We start from the raw sequence: 16,520 nt of genomic DNA on the forward strand, positions 1-16,520 counted from the left end.
TACCCACACAGATCATGGCGCACTAATATGTCTTGAACTCAGCTTGGGAAAGTAGACATCTGAAGTCTGAAATAGTGTACATTGCGGCCAGGGATTAGTGATGTGAAGCACGCCAAAGGATTTGTGCCTAAAGTGAAACAGCTATCTGCACTTTTGAATTGCTGAAGAAGGATAGGCCTAGACATAATGAGACATTAGATGCCCACATGATGGTGGATGGTGGGAGGAGCAAGGTTAGGCAAATGCAGGGTGTGAAAGATAGAGGCAGTGGGAGTGTAGCAGTCTGAAGTAGATTGTGAGTCAGAGGGGAAAAGGAACGAAGAGCTACCCGTGTTTGAATGAGTATGAAAAAAATCAGGAATACGGCAACATGTTAAAAGTTCGCATGAGAATGAGGCCTTCATCAAGGTAAAAAATGCTAGCTGTTCAGTATGGCATCTTTCTAGTTAACTAGGCATCATTAGACAAGTCACATCATGTCACAGTGTTCAGCATGTTTATTCACATCTCTGTGATCAGGGGAGCAGTTTTTGGAGCAGTGTGACAGGTCCAGGTCCAAAGTTAATTTACAACTTATCTCTGTGCTCTACAGATAATAGTCTGTGTGTGCTAATTACTGATAGTTTCTAAAGATTTTGGAAAAATACTAGAAAGAAAGAAAGAAAGAAAGAAAGAAAGAAAGAAAGAAAGAAAAAAGAATAAAGTAAAGAAACGACAAGAAACAGGAAACCATTTTCCTTATCAGAGGTGCATGCTGTTTGTCACACGATGCAAAGGGCTTGGAGCCTATCCTGTAGTCAAAGGACACAGTTGTCAGTTGTCACATATGTTATAAAGCTTTGTTACACTGCACCACGAGATAGCTTGTAACAGGTGAATTCCAAGTAAAGACACATACAAGACAATAAATTTGTTTTTTTTAGACAGAATATACTTCCTTGTTGGTTATATGATATTGCAGTCAGAAAACCTGCATGCCCGGTCAATGTTGTAGCCGAACATGGGCACTTGATCCATTGTGTAACCAGTTTGGTGAACTTGTTGGGTGTGGGTTGACCATGAACAGAATTGCCCAGGAAAGAAGAGACTGTTTGCTTTCTTTTTGCAGGGGGGGAGGCTCCTATGTACAGAGTGAGCATCTTGTCCTTGCCTCTGATTGTTGATCCACATTGCAGTCATCCCCTCACGTTATGTACTGTATATGGGCTATTTCTCCTAACACCAATGTCTCTTCTCAAGTGTTGTACTATGAAGCAATTCAAATTGTGAAGAACAAAGGAAAACATAGGCTTATTCTTTTTCCTGGGGTTTTCACTCCAGTGCAACCAGAGTAAAACAAGGCATGAAATAAAAAGGAACAAAATTATAGTGCAACACAGATGTCTTCTGTGTTTACTTATTACGCCAAGACTAAGGAGTCAAATCGTTTCCCGAAGCCCACAAGTGCATTGCATAACATTTTGACCCTAATTGTCTTAGAGTCCATGGAGAAATATTTTGCAGAAATCCAGAAACATTTAGCCATTAGTTTCTAGTAAACACAGAAGACATCCATGCATGCTGCACCAGATTTCTTTCCTTTCCATTTAAAGGCGTGAACACGCGTCACTGACAACATTTTGCATCATAACAACATTAGATTGCCTATTATTGTCCCCAAGGGGAAATTTGTTTTCACCACCATTGTGGACAAGTTTACAGCCAAAACATGAAGACAAAACATACAGCTCAGTACACCACAGTACACAAGGACAACATAAGGACATCAAGTCATCATTTCCGAGTACCATATTCCTGTGAAGTACAAAGGCTAACAGGCTCCGCCTCCTAAAACTGAAGACAATCAAAATCAGTGAAAAGGCCACAGACAGCCAAATCAACCACCTACCTTCGGAAACCAGTACCATGATTTCAAGAGTAACCCAGACACTGGTAATTGGTGCTAAATTGTCACATGCACTGACACACCAGCAGACTTCTGCTGTGCATTGAAGGCACAACTGCCCAACACGTATATCCTGAAGTTGGCATACGCTCTTGCCCCTAGAGTATGGGGTGCCAAGTACTGATGAAATGACACAGGCCTTCACAGTAGCCTAGGTCAAGCTTCAGACGCTGTACAAATCACCACAATGACTTTCTGGAAAACCTGAAATTCACGCTACTCTTGAAATTTTAAAGCTGTCTTACCCCAGAGCTATGGCATGTCAGAATCAACTCGTATGTATAAAACCTGAATTAAAGTTTTGAATCTAAGTTCTAATGAATGTGCCACTGTTGTTGTGAATATTGACGTTAAAGGTCAAGCGACTCCCAATTTGTGGGTTAATCCTTTCATTAAATTAGAGTGTGCAAGAGAATGGCAGTAGATAGTGTGACAGAGGTCTGTACACAGGGTATAAGCTCCCAAAATACATTATTATTTTACAACCTGCAACGTTTTGATCCACCAGTGGGATCTTCTCAGTCCCGAGGAATGTATTTTTGGAGCTTATACCCAGTGTGCAGACCACTGTCCCTCACAGGCTAATCCTTTCATGGCAAGTGGCTATCTACACCTGGTCAGAAAACAAGGCTAGGTGAGTGATAACTTTCCTGTAATGTAAGTAATGTAATTATCCTCAAAGAACGATCTTATCATCCCATAGAACTTCCAGCCCTAATAGAATCAAAATTTCAGTTCAGGTTTCAGGGCAGGTCACGAGCCCCCTCCACTGACAGTAAACAGGTATAAACTTAAACAATGCCTCAGCACACATCATGTGATTAAACATACTGTAAACATGCATACCAACAAAGGGGGTGCAACCTAGGAGCACCTGTGCTGATATACTATGGTGTAAAAAGTAAACTGAGCCATTTTCGCATCAATTCTATTGTGGCCTAAATTGTTGTTTTCTTTTTCAGGGCAAGGAGCCACCATCAGGGGCACTGCACTGTATTTCCGACTGGTTATCGCTGTAAATTTGCCTCTCTCCTCATCTTGTGTACCATATTAACCTACTATCTGTACCCGGAGTGGTCATGGGGGTCGCCTGTCCACCACAAAGGTGAAAATGAAACTGTGGTCTTAGTATGGCACTGGCCCTTTCACATACCAGTCGAACCAAACCCAGGTGTCTGCAGCCACTTCGGCATACACAACTGCCTTCTTGTGGACGACCGGTCTTGGTTCTCCTACGCAGACTTTGTGGTGTTCCACAACCGGGAGCTGGTTATAGGTGAAGAGAGGCTGCCCAGACGCAGGCGACCCAGAAATCAGCGGTGGGTATGGCTAACCCTGGAGAGCCCGGACAACAATGGCAACCTGTGGCCCTTTGCAGGCTACTTTAACGCCATCATGTCCTACAGCCGCAATGCAGATTTCTATTTGCCATACGGAAGGCTGGTGCCAAGGGACAAGGCAACAGCGCTGGCAGTTGATGATTTTGTACCAAAGAACAAATCATCCTTGGCTTGTTGGGTGGTCAGCAACTACAGAGAGGAACATAGGAGGACATCTGTATATAGACAGCTTGCGGCTGTACTCCCAGTGGAGGTATATGGAAGTGCCTCAGGCAGGCTCCTGTCTTCAGACGACCTGCTGCCCACAATGTCTCGTTGCTACTTCTACCTGTCTTTTGAGAACTCCATGCACAAGGATTATATTACTGAGAAGTTCTGGAAAAATGCCCTGCTTGGCCAGGCTGTGCCGGTGGTGCTGGGACCACGCAGGGAGGAATATGAAGCAGTTGTGCCCAAGGACTCCTTCATCCACGTGGATGACTTTGATTCTGTGGAGAAGCTAGGCGAGTTCCTCATAGAACTGTCTAAAGACGAACAACGGTATGCCTCATACTATGCCTGGCACTTGAACTATACCGTAGACATCTTTGATGACTGGCAGGAAGAGTTTTGTAAAATTTGTCCACAGGCTAGTAGCCTCCCTCAAAAAGTGTACGCAAATTTGGACTTGTGGGAAATTAGTTAGAAACAAGAAAAAGCTTTAAGTTCCTGCACAGTATTTCTAGGCTAACTGGTCTTCATTGAATTGAGAGGCACAGTAAAACATTGTATTTCCTCTTTCCTGTTTGTTTGTAAGGATATACAAGTGAACCACTGAACCATATCTACTTCATCTGTGCATGAGTCATTGGCATTTATTTCACTTTTGTGTGAAGTACATTAGTAAATTGTACAAAATGATTCATACGTGGACTTTGTATTTTTGTATATAAAAAAAAAACAGTAACAATTTAATCCAAGTTATACCACCTGACTACTAAAATATCTCTGATCCCTGCCCTGTGTGATATTGCCCTTAGTATTTTGTCTTGTCCACAACCTTAGATGCCAGAGACTTCTTTACCTCATGTCGTAGAATATTGAAGCCTGCAGTTTGACTTGTTCAGCAAGAAATGTTTCTTTAGGCTACAGGTGAAAAGAAAGAATGAAAATATAGATAAGGCATAGATAAGGTTCTTAAAGGTTGTGATTGTGTGTTAAAGGTGTGGTGTGATTATTGATATGGTTGGCAAGGTAGGCTGGTGTACTAGTGCATTACTAATGTACTAATCATTTCTGCTGCTTTAAAGGAACAGACCACCCTTTTTTGATTTTCACATATTTGCAGTATTTCTAGCAATAGACTATTAGGAATGTGTGTATCATTTCGTCTAGTGTTTGCATTGCCTCTTTAACAGTATAGCTATAGCCAAATTGAGCATAGCAATGCAAGTCTATGGTACAAAATAAAACATAATTCTGATCCAATAATTCTATTTACTGAAAACACTGAGAGGGAAATGATATGCACATTCATGAATAATGCAATATGTGAAAATAAAAAAGATGTGTTCCTTATAGGAGCACTCCTGCCAATTTCAATGTGCTGTTGTATTGCTCACGCTACCCTTGACTTGTGAGTACCCGGTGACGCCACATTTTTTGGCTCAGCCCTTTCCGAGATATGAGCTATTCTAATAAGGGCAACTTTTGTTTACATTTCAATTTTTTTTTTAAATGTATTCCCAAAAACATCCAACAGGTTATGCAATATCAGCAGACAGCTAACAAACAGCAATATCTTTTGGGAAAATACTGTATTTGGAGTAGGCCTATGTTCATTTAAAAAAAAAATGTAAACAAAAGTTGCCCTGAAATTGGCAGGAGTGCTCCTTTAAAGTCCTGTTTACACATATCTGGGCGGGATTTTTAAATAGAGATTGTATCCTTCTTTTGTGCCTTTTGTTTACACATATAAACATACTGTACCTGTAGGTATTTTCTCTGAAGATTATTCTCTCCAAATAATCTGGCAAATGTGCAAACTTTTGAAGAATGGATCAGGTTGGTTGTTTGTTAAACACAAAGCACAGGGCAGGACACCTTCACAGACGAAGCATAAAAATATAATATAGGCCCCTTATGCAGCTAAATAGGCTACCTCAAGTCCGAGATGATCTCCAAAAAAGACTTATGACTGAAATCAGGATGTGAGAGTGACATTGTATATAAATGACCACTGACTTTAACTAAAAAATAACAGACTGACAGGCAAAGCTGTTTTTCAAATACTGTACTGTACTCTGAGTGCATTTCTAGTTTATTTGTGGTTTTGGTAATGAAGTAGGCCTACTTTTATCTCAAAAGATTAAAAAAATACATATTTTTTAAAAGTGTTGGATTAAACACTTCTCTGTCAGAAGTTACCAGGTAAGAAATTTTACAGTTGTCGATGTAAAAGTAATTGGTTTTAATGTTACATGTTGCAAAACTATACATTGGAGTGATATCCAATTGTTGAGTTATGTGAATGTTACAAATGGCAGAAAAGAAGAAATGCATGTCAGCAGTTTCACACCTTATGCTATAGTTGCATAATACAAAATTTTATATCAGCTTCAATGTTGTATGAGGTTTTTTTTCTTTCTTTAAAGGACCAGTTCTGCAAATTACAATATGCTGTTGTATTGCTCACGCTACCCTTGACTTGTCTGTACGGTGATGCTGTATTTTTCGGATAGTAACATCTACTATCCTCAGGGTCAATTTGACCCCAGAATAAATAAATATATTCCCAAACATACAGAACGATTTTCATATTAGAGATTAGTTTTGCTTGAATGTTTAAAGGGACACTGTGCAGGACATGGTCAAAAAAGGTACTGCAACTATGCCGCTCATTCAAACTGGGCTGCCTATTGCCAAATTTGATCTTTACATGAAAGTAATAAACAAATATTTTCTAGCATGGTCCAACTAGAGTCATTTTTGCAGCTAAAAATTGCTATTTTTGGAAATTCAAAATGGCGGACCATGGAGAATATCCCCCTTTTCATGTATGAAAAGTGCAATTTATCCAGTCATAATGAATGCTTAGATTTTGATGGTGGTGGTACGTATTCAAGTTTCAAGTTTCAAGTTTCAAGTCAAGTTTATTGTCAATTTCTTTACATGCACTGGTCATACAAAGAATTTGAAATTGCGTTTCTTGCTCTCCCATGCAGACATAGACTAATCTAGGTAAGGACATAGACAGTATAGACATAGACAGTACTCATACATGGACATAGACAGTATGGACGTAGACATTGCTCATACAGACATTTAAAGTGCAAGACTGGACAACAGAAGACTTGTAGAGGACATACATTAAGAGGAGGTATTTTGTTGTGCTTTTTCTAAAAGTCCTTTATAGCGTTCTGACATAGTAATAGTAGCATTTGAAGAAAATAAAGTATTCATGAAAAAGGTAAACATTAGTGAATGGGCAGCATGAATTCTGGAAATAAACAACTACAAATCTCACACAGTGTCCCTTTAACACTGTATTTATAACATAAGCGTATTAGTTAGGTAACAGCAGAGACACATTGTCAATCAAAAGACCTTTTGGAATATCAAAGAATATTATTGTTTTCAATAAGCTTGAAGTAGTGTGCACATAATGAAGAAAAGGTTTATATGTGCTCCTTGTAGACCCACGTTCCTGGCATTGGGGTAAGGTTTGAACTTATTGGCCTATGTTTAATTCAATTCAATGCAATAGTAGCTCCTATGGAACAGGTTTGGGTGTAGGGTGTATAGAGTGTAATGTATTTTCTATGAAATTATTCCATAGGCTACTGACTTTTTCAATTGCTCATTTGTTGTGTGCATATCTTTGTCACTTCTTGTACCGCTGTGTGTATATGTGTGTGTGTGTGTGTAGGTGTGTGTGTGTGTGTGTGTGTGTGTGTGTGTGTGTGTGTGTGAGAGAGAGAGAGAGAGAGAGAGAGAGAGAGAGAGAGAGAGAGAGAGAGAGATATAGAGATAGAGAGAGAGAGAGAGAGAGAGAGAGAGAGAGAGAGAGAGAGAGAGAGAGAGAGATCTGACTTTGGCTAAATGTATCTAAGCGTGTGCTGTATGGTGAATGTATGTGCAATGATGTGTGTCATGTCTTTTCTGTATTTATGTATGTATGCTACTGGACACCTTAATTTCCCTCGGGATTAATAGGCTAAATGATACTCTACTCTAGTATTTCAGATAGCAATGACATGTAATTCACTGAATTTGAACTGAAATTGTCAATAAAAAAGTATAGTGGGGAAAGTGTACTGTTTTAAAACTTTTGACTGTTAGTGTATATTAGATTAAGCACTACTGTTTTCTCTCATTTGCCAAATTCATCTACATGCAGTGTTGGGTAAGTTACTTTATAAATGTAATCCGTTACAGTTACAAGTTACCTTGATTAAAAATGTAATTGTACTGTAACTTTTTAGATTACTTTTACAAAGTAATGTAACATATTACTTTTGGATTACTTTTGGATTACTTAAGGTTTAAATGAGCATTGGCCCATGTTCAACATTTTATTTGTGAGAACTGACACTGTTTTTTAACCAAATGTTAAAAAGTAGAGTGTCGAGGGTCTTACGGATAGGCACACAGATACGGCAGGAACGCAGGAGACGATGTTTTTATTTTAGCCATAGACCATAAACACAACCAAAATAAACCAAAATGTTGAAAAATATAACTATACACTATTTACAAAAATATACAAAAATAAACAGGTTACGTGGAACCAAAATAAAGATGAACAAAATAAATAAACTAGCTAGGCCTACGGCTCAATTGCAATAGTGTAGTCAAAAATACTCACACATCTGAGTATATGGCAGAGCAAACAAATACAGGTCTTGTCCCCACCTGGCTCTAACACAGAATGAGAAATTCTTCATTATGAAGGATGTCTGCCTCCTCCCTATAAGTGGCTAAAACAAATGCCTGAAGAAAAAGCAGGGAATTTTAACCGTTTAAAAGCGCGCTACAACAAAATAAACATTATCAGGCCTTAACAAGAAAAATAACAAACAAGTACAAATGCATGTCAACATGCAAACAGCAATAATTATGTCAATGTGATGGCGAGAGGACGCGCACACGTGAGCGTGTCCAATGATAAAAGCGTCACTTTCGCCAGCACGCAACCCTTTGCCAAACACGGAAGTGCTGCGAGACCGGTAAGACATGAAACTTTCAAATGCTCAAGAAACATTGCAAAGTGCTCTTAAAACATTGAAAACCCACTCGTTTTAACTCATAAGGATAAACAATGGGATTAGGCAAAACAAAATAAAGAAACAACAGATTTTGACAAAACTTGGATTTCGTGTGGTTTGTGATTGAAAATGTATGCGCGTTTGGATGCAATGTATGTGAGTGTAATGTATGAATACTTTAAATGGTTGTCAGCTAAGCATGTGTGTCAGTGACGTGCAGTGAGGGGTATGGTAGGGTAGGCAGTAAATATAGAAAATAAATATTTTTTGTGTATTTTTTAGCGCGGGGTCTGGGGGTCCTCCCCCAGAAAAAAAAATATTTCTTCGATGCAATTTCCTGCATTTTAACCAAATCTGGAGAGTCACTAACAGCTAAAAACGTTTATAAAAGACTAAAAACTTTGAACAAATAGTACCCCCTTTCATGCAGATCTGAAATGTAACATGGTGTGTGTGTGTGTGTGTTTGTGTGTGTGTGTGTGAGTGTGAGTGTGAGAGAGGCCTTATGCCACAAGGTATGGCTTGGATGGCCTATTCACCTAGTATGCTGATAAGGTCTTTAATGTGCAACAAATTAGTAGGCCTATGTTTCTCTAAATACTGTAAATATAAAGTAGGCTATAATATAAAATGCCATCAGTGCTTAGCCACCACAGCTCTAATAACTAAATAAGTAAATAGGCTAAACTATTAGACATTTGGACATTGTGTCAGTAGACCTTACATCTGAAACAATAAGTGAAAATGCATAATTTCAATTTCTTGAAAAGGCCAGCTAGACTTTTTTTGCCAAATTGGCAAATTGGTAGCTCAAGGACCCATAGCCTACTTTGTACACATTTAAGGACCTGTAGGCCTACATTTTACAATAATTTAGAAAGCTACAACATCACAGCATTTTGGGGGAAAAGCTTTAACTTTTGGCTTTAGCAGTTGCCTTTGCTCCTCTTCTGTTTATTCTGTTGCAAATGCCAGGGTTTCACATGGATGCAGGGTGGCAGTGTAGCCTACTTTGTTTAGAAGATAAAATGTCTAGTTCATCAACTGTGAATCACACCATAGCATGTGAGGGGAAACGATTTACATTTAGCAATCAACCAACCTAGGTAACAGCTCCTGCTTCATTGACGCATTTTGTGCTGCTAATCAAACACTCACAGACCAGAAGGAAAGTTGGCAAGGGTGCGGATTGCTTGCGAACTCAACAAACATGAGCCGTGCATTCAGACAGTAAATACTGGTACATCGAGTAAACCAACGAAAACACTTCTGAGACTCATTCTTGTGCATGATTGTATTCTCAAACACTTCAGCAACGGTTGTGCAAGGTGTTTCAAATCAAGTCAATTTGTGAGTGCGTGAGCACCCATCCCAGTCACTCGAGCGAGCCCCACCGCCCCCACGTTGATCTCGACGTACACCGTGCACTTCAAAAGAACACAGCTGCACGTCAACTTGCTAACAGGTTCCACACACCTAACGCATCGCGTATTAAGTCATCATCATAATAAATTAGGAAAATGAAGTCATGTCGTACGCTCAAAAACAATCTCGCGTCCATAATAACACACACTCAGTCTATTCGTGTCCACAGCACAACCAATCTTCAATGTCAACACCTCCCTGACCACAAAAGGCACCACGACAAACTTGAGCATGTTCATGTTAAAAGGCTACCCACAGCTTAATAATTAGATGAATCTACCTTAACGCAGAATCACGAGAATGTTTTCCATGCAAGTTAGTTCCATTAAAAGCCCGGGGTGGTTGACATGATGAAGATATTTTGTCCCAGTGTGTTCAAACTACTTGAAGCTGCTACTCATCTGATGTTGAATATTTCCACAATGCAGCGATTGCAAACGGCTCAGCAATTGCCTGTCATCTGAACCATCTTTCTTGCTACTTCTCGGCTTTTTTGCAATAAAGGCAAAACGCCAAAGACTGCATGCCATGTTTTCTGTACGGCTAGAGTTTGAACAAGCCTTGCCTTGCTAGCTGTGTTGAGAACAGCAAGCAAGGGAAGCAGAACAGACGGTTGCTAACATCACACCCGCAGAGCCACTCTTTTCTCTCATACCATTCCTGATGGAATGTACGTACTATTTTCTGCCCCTTGCGCTGATATAAATTGCGAAGAGGAGGTGTTGGCCTACCTCGATTGATGGTGAGCAACTTCTGCTGGTAATCCAGCTTGCTAAAACACTTCAGATGTGCAATTGTTGACATAGCTGCCGATATTTCACTTCGAAAGTATTCGATAGAGTGCTGAATGCAGAGTGTCTTCGCTGGGCTATAGTTATTACACCTGAATTGTAACAATTTTTCGTTTTGGCCGCTGTGATTGGCTCACATACTCCCGCCACAGACTAAAGGCTCTGCTTTTAGTCCCATTGACAAGCTATGAGACAACTTAATACGCATGTGCAAACTTCTACATGGACAGCACTGAAGGCAGGCTAGGCAGAGGAAAAGCGAGCCTTACCGGGCTGCCTGGCTGGCATTCGAAAGCTCTGCTTTCGTGTCTCTGCTACCAGCCGGGACTGCGCGTTGCCACGGCAACCTGCCCAAGCCTGAGCGCTTTGCTTCGTGCGATTACTTAGGTTTTTGATCGTTGTCCTGCGTATACTGTACTTTAAACAGCTCATAATTTATGCTGAATCAATGTTATTGTTGTGTATGTGAACTCTGAATAATATTTTTTAAAACACGTGTTAGTTTTTATTTTTAAGACATTTATCCCAGGGTAGGCACTGCCTACCCTGCCTACCCTGACCGCACGTCTCTGATGTGTGTTAATAATTAAATAAAAAGGGCCAAAGACTCGCACAAATTGGAATCCTGTTAAGTAATCCCCATTCTCATTGAATGTATCTGTAATCTGATTAGCCTACATCGTTTTTTTCTTACTGTAAGGGATTACAGTTACTTTTATTTTGTATCCTTTGTAGCCGTTACATGTAATACTTTAGGCCTACTCCCCAACCCTGTCTGCATGGATGTGGTTCAAAACAGTGGCTGAACCATCTAGTCTTTCTTCAGGAACTGGTTTCTCTTCATGCATGGCCTTGTTTGTCAGTCCCCTGAAATACCTAACTAGCGTGTACACAGAACACAAATATGCCACTTACGGTATGTTCCTTTTTTATGGTATGCTATGTGGTTCTCCTGCATACTGTACATGTGAACTACTAGAGGGCCTTAGGGCACTTGTTGACCTTCCCTCTGTGAAAATGAGTCTTAGCACGATACTGTGTGTGTTTTTCAGCCGTGGTTGTCTTGTCAGCCCGGTGCACTGTTCGTAATTTCATTCAAACTACTCTCAATGGGAAACGTCCTTGTAGAGTACTTTCCATGAATACATATTTTAATCATGCCAGAGGCCACTCTGCCTCCTTTCCGCCATCCTTGCGGGCGTATATAAGGTAGCGCGCCCGTGCACATATCCGATTCCTTCTCTCCCGTAGTTCAGTTAAACAGTCCGACTACAACTTTGCCCGTGGTGGTAATAGTTAAGGAGAAGTTGAAGACTGTTCATGCCCACGGGGCTGCGGTCTCAATATTAAAGCAGATGATATGCATGATGCAAGTTATGTTTCTGCTAGCCACAGCTAATCCATTAGCTAAGCTTGTTACTGTAGGGTTGCAATTAGCTTCCCCTGTGACTACTGTGTTGTTACCACATCTTATCCTCTGACGCCCAGTACCGACTGGGGAAACTGCCAGGCGGGATCCGCGACGCGCAATATCGCGCTGGGGGTGTGGTCACGGATACTCCCATTAGATTCTCCCCGGGGCTAACTACGCTGCTCACCCGACTTTCGAGCCTCGCGGCGCGGGCTGTGTCTCGCAGCTGGCACCGGGTAGACCGAGCGAGATAACAAACGGCAAACGGTCGTTTGCACACATTACTCACTCAATATCACAACACAGTGTGTACATGGCTTAAATACGATTGTGTTTTGGTCCTAGATAACATCTAAGCCCCGTTATATCATTATAGAAGTACAGAAGTAGTCTAATATAGGCCTAAGCTTGGAGCTGCCTGGTTCTGGTAAAATGCTAATGTTAGCTTACACAGTTAGCTTAAAACATCGAGTGATCAAATGGCAATGTGGAGTAACCTTTTTGTGTTACATAAGTTTGTGGTGCATTTTTACATCAATCCGTGGTAGTCGTTACATTTATAAGCATTTAGGGTCTTTATATTAAGCAAAAACGTGATGTTGGAAATCACAGAAATCGCCGCCATGTTTTTCAATTTTTTTTGTAACTCCCGCCCTTGCTACCCATACGCCCATCTGATTGGTTATTGGACCATCAAATTTGCATGATATAGAGAACTCGTCTATATCAAACCGCGTCCCGCTGCGATATCGCTTCACCTCCGCGCTGTCAAGCGCGATATCGCCCCCATTCAAAGTCAATGAGAGCGGAGCGGAATTACTCTGTGTGGGTACGGGCCGTGAGATATTCGATGACGGGCCGTAGGGTTACTCAGAAGAGACCTCCTATTGAGGACCATTCATGCCCGCGGGGCTGCTGCTTCGATATTACGGCTTCCGACGCACACAACGTGTGCGGTGTTTGCCTTGGCTTGGCCCACGCTCGAGAAGCGCTGGTCACGGTCCCATTAGTCTGTCTTCTCTCAGCCCTCATAGAGTGGCGTTTGAAGTGGTACGTGTGGTCCAGGCCAGACTGAGAACCGTGCTGGAGCCCTTTCCCGCACCTAATCGCGAACCGGCCGTCGTGTTCACGCCACAGATATTTGCGTTCGCGAACTGGAAAGATGGTTCGCAGTGCGAACCGCAAAATACTAGGTTTTTCTTTGCGAACCGTGACGACAGCGTGGCCGTCAGCAGGTTCATTCCGGGTAACACAGTCACGTGCGGAAAAAGTTCAGAGCCAGCCAGGTATGAACACAGGCGGTTCGCAGACAAGCACTTTAGTGCCGAATGTAACTGGTGCGGGCACCCACACCGGCTCCGTTCTGGTCGGCCTGAAAGCCCTATGGGAGAGATCTTATACACCCTCAGGGTGTTTTCGACAGAGGAGCTCCTCTGGGAACCTCATCGTCTTGTACAGACACATCCCTCACTGGATGGAGGGCTCTGGTGGATGGTCGCGGTGTCAGCGGTACCTGGTCCCCCCAGTTGTCCGCGTGTCATATTAACTCTTGACAATGTTCTTGGGCCTGAGTCACTTTGAGCCTCTCCTGTCTGGGCGCCACGTTCTCGTCCGAATGCACAATATGGCTGTGGTGGCCTATATTAATAACCAAGGTTTTGCATTACTGGCAGTTGCACTTCCTGGCCAAACGGTTACTGCTATGGGCAGATACACATCTCTTGTCACTGAGAACATCTCATCTGTCAGGCGTACTGAATGTGGAAGCTGACATGCTCTTCGGAGGTGGCCCCTGCTCAGCAGAGTGGAGACTCCATCCAGAGACAGTGGTTACGCATCTGAAGGTTGTAGGTTGTTTTACTCTAAGGACAGGTGCGATCTGGCTATGGGCGCTGACGTCCATGCTCATACAATTTTAGTATTCATACAATTTTAGTCGACGAAATCTAAAATAATTTTAGTCAACTAAAATATTACATTCATTTCCTCTTGTCTACACTTCTCTATAAAATTGTCAAACTAAAATACCATTTGGGGAAATCAATTACTAAAATGACATTGTAATTATAAAATATTGTCAAAAACTGCCAGAGCGTCTTATAAGCCAATGTGTCCAATGTGTTAAAAAAATCATGGCCCCGACACTCATAAATCTCTGTCGATATTTTAGAACAACTTTGGGGGAAAACGGGACTGCACGTTATGAAAAAAATACTTGTGGGTATACCAGCAATCAAGAGCGTTGCGAGTATATAGCCAGTTTATTGTATGCAAGTGTTACAATGGCACGGCACCTGTTGGAAGACGTCTCTCTCTCTCTCTCTCTCTCTCTCTCTCCCTCTCTCTCTCTCTCTAGTGCGCGTATTGCAAGCTGTTGCATATTCTTTGCTTGATGCAAAGTTGTGATGGCGCATGCGCTCTCGTTGACATGGTTGTGTCCATGGTTGCATGCATTCGCAAGACGTTATTTCAATAACGCATGTGAAAGCGTGGAAGGGCCAAATTTCAGTCATGTAGCGACAACAAGGTGACATGTCACATGGTTGATGTTCATCTGCATACCGCCTCAGCAGAGATGCACACCTGAACTGGTTGGCCAAAGGTTCACTCACGAGTGTGTGGGCGCATTGTCCCACACCCCTTCAAAGGTTTGCACTGCACCCCACTTCAGCTCATTCTCCCCATCTGTTCCCCATGGTGTGCTAGCAAATCAAACTGGTGCGAGCTCAGCGTTTTGTACAAATTTGTGGTCGACTTTATATGCACTTTGTTTAATACTCAGGCTCCGTCTTAGTGGTGACGCAACGCCTTCAGCTCAGCTACACTCACTAAGGCCAGGAGCTCATTCAGGTAGAATCGGGATCCCGTTACAGCGGGAACTCCACCCAACTTTGAGCATTTCCAACCGTTCTGGGTAGAGGTGTTTCAAATAAAACTGACCTTGCCTTACATGGATTTTTGTAATACGGGGAACTAGTTTCTCCTAGTCAGCGGAATTTTACCTTGCTCTCGGCAGCTGTGATCAGATGTAAACCCACTTCAACAGTAAGACGCCAGCTAGAACTACTACATTACTGCATTTTTAATGTGTAGTGGATTATAAACCAGCAACGTGGCAACATGGTAAATACATGTGCATATAAAAATTGCGACAATAGCCAATATATACCGAAACTTTTTCATTATTTTCCTGTAAAAGACCCGGAAAGAACAAAACTTTAGCTCCTAGGGATAGGCGCTTATGTAGACCTCCTTGCACGCCTATCCTTGACTTAAACACATCAGACGCTACGTAACAGGGTGATCTGCAATGATCATTTCAGCCCTGACGACTTCATAAAGTTCATCAGAATGTCCGCAAAGAAAAGTCTGAAAACATCTGCGGTGCCATTCACCTTCCCTGGTGTGCCAAGTACAGCCACTGTGATAGCCTACCAACAGTCTCCGAAGATCAGGTTTGTAGGCAGGCTTTCTGCTGCTGTCACTGTTTACTGATGATGATTTAGCTAACCTAAAACCTTTGCTGTGCTTTACGTGCTATGGCTGGTATGCCTTCATTGTAATAGTTACACTAGTTACATAAACTTACGCGGCAGCTTCGTTTTTCAACTAGGGAACAACTCACAAAATGTTTTCGCTTTGACAACTGGCCATTGGGTCCAGCAGGTCCGGGTAAAAAAATTTCTCGATTGAGAAGAATGTTTCTAGCACTCCACGATTGAGATACAGGTAAAAGTCCTGGTGCTCCGTTATGCACATGTAGTGGGATGCTGGCCCCTTAAAGGCTCTGAGCCATTCAGAGCGTCATGGGGGTGTCACTTCCTCAATCTCTTGGCCGGCAGTTTCCCATAAATATGAGCGGTCTGTTCAGAGGCAGACAAGCACGCTTGGCCTATGCTTTGGCGTCTTCCGACTTCTTGGCTGCAGCTGTTGTCGTCCCTCTTGCTCGACTCTCTTTCACTTGGGCACTCACTTTGTCCGAACCCCGGTACGTAACTGCACTGTGTATTTACCTAGCTTGTGTGGCTATCTTCTTGCTCTGCTTGCTCGTTCAGGAGTGCTAACCCTGGCTCTTGCACAGCTTTTTCAGGTTGCCTAAGGTGCTCAACCTTTACCTGTTTCTACTGGTGGCTTCCTGGTAGGCTGCCACAGTTCTACTTGCGTTATTCACTCCGACTGCCCACGGCACTCAACCTTTACCTGCTCCTACTAGTGACCTCGTAGTAGGTGGCCTTGGTCCTACTTGCGTTATTCATCATCCATACTCGGACTGTTCAGCCTTACTTGTTGCTTGGTGGCTTCATAGTACGCTGCCCATCTCGACCAGTGTCCTCGTTGTACTCAAGGGCTCCACGCTCGCCA

At 42.2% G+C, this 16,520-nt stretch overlaps 1 protein-coding gene across 1 annotated transcript; it reads left to right on the top strand.

Annotated features, from left to right (window-relative positions):
- Positions 1 to 317: 317 nt before the first annotated feature.
- On the top strand, positions 318 to 4,932 carry LOC134439656 (alpha-(1,3)-fucosyltransferase 7-like). The gene is made up of 2 exons (XM_063189558.1): positions 318 to 408; positions 2,908 to 4,932. The coding sequence occupies exons 1-2, from the start codon at positions 371 to 373 to the stop codon at positions 3,968 to 3,970; spliced, it is 1,101 nt and encodes a 366-aa protein (XP_063045628.1). The 5' UTR covers positions 318 to 370; the 3' UTR covers positions 3,971 to 4,932.
- Positions 4,933 to 16,520: the final 11,588 nt, after the last annotated feature.

The sequence above is a fragment of the Engraulis encrasicolus genome, chromosome 23 (genome assembly GCF_034702125.1).
Source record: "Engraulis encrasicolus isolate BLACKSEA-1 chromosome 23, IST_EnEncr_1.0, whole genome shotgun sequence".
NCBI classification, from domain to species: domain Eukaryota; kingdom Metazoa; phylum Chordata; class Actinopteri; order Clupeiformes; family Engraulidae; genus Engraulis; species Engraulis encrasicolus.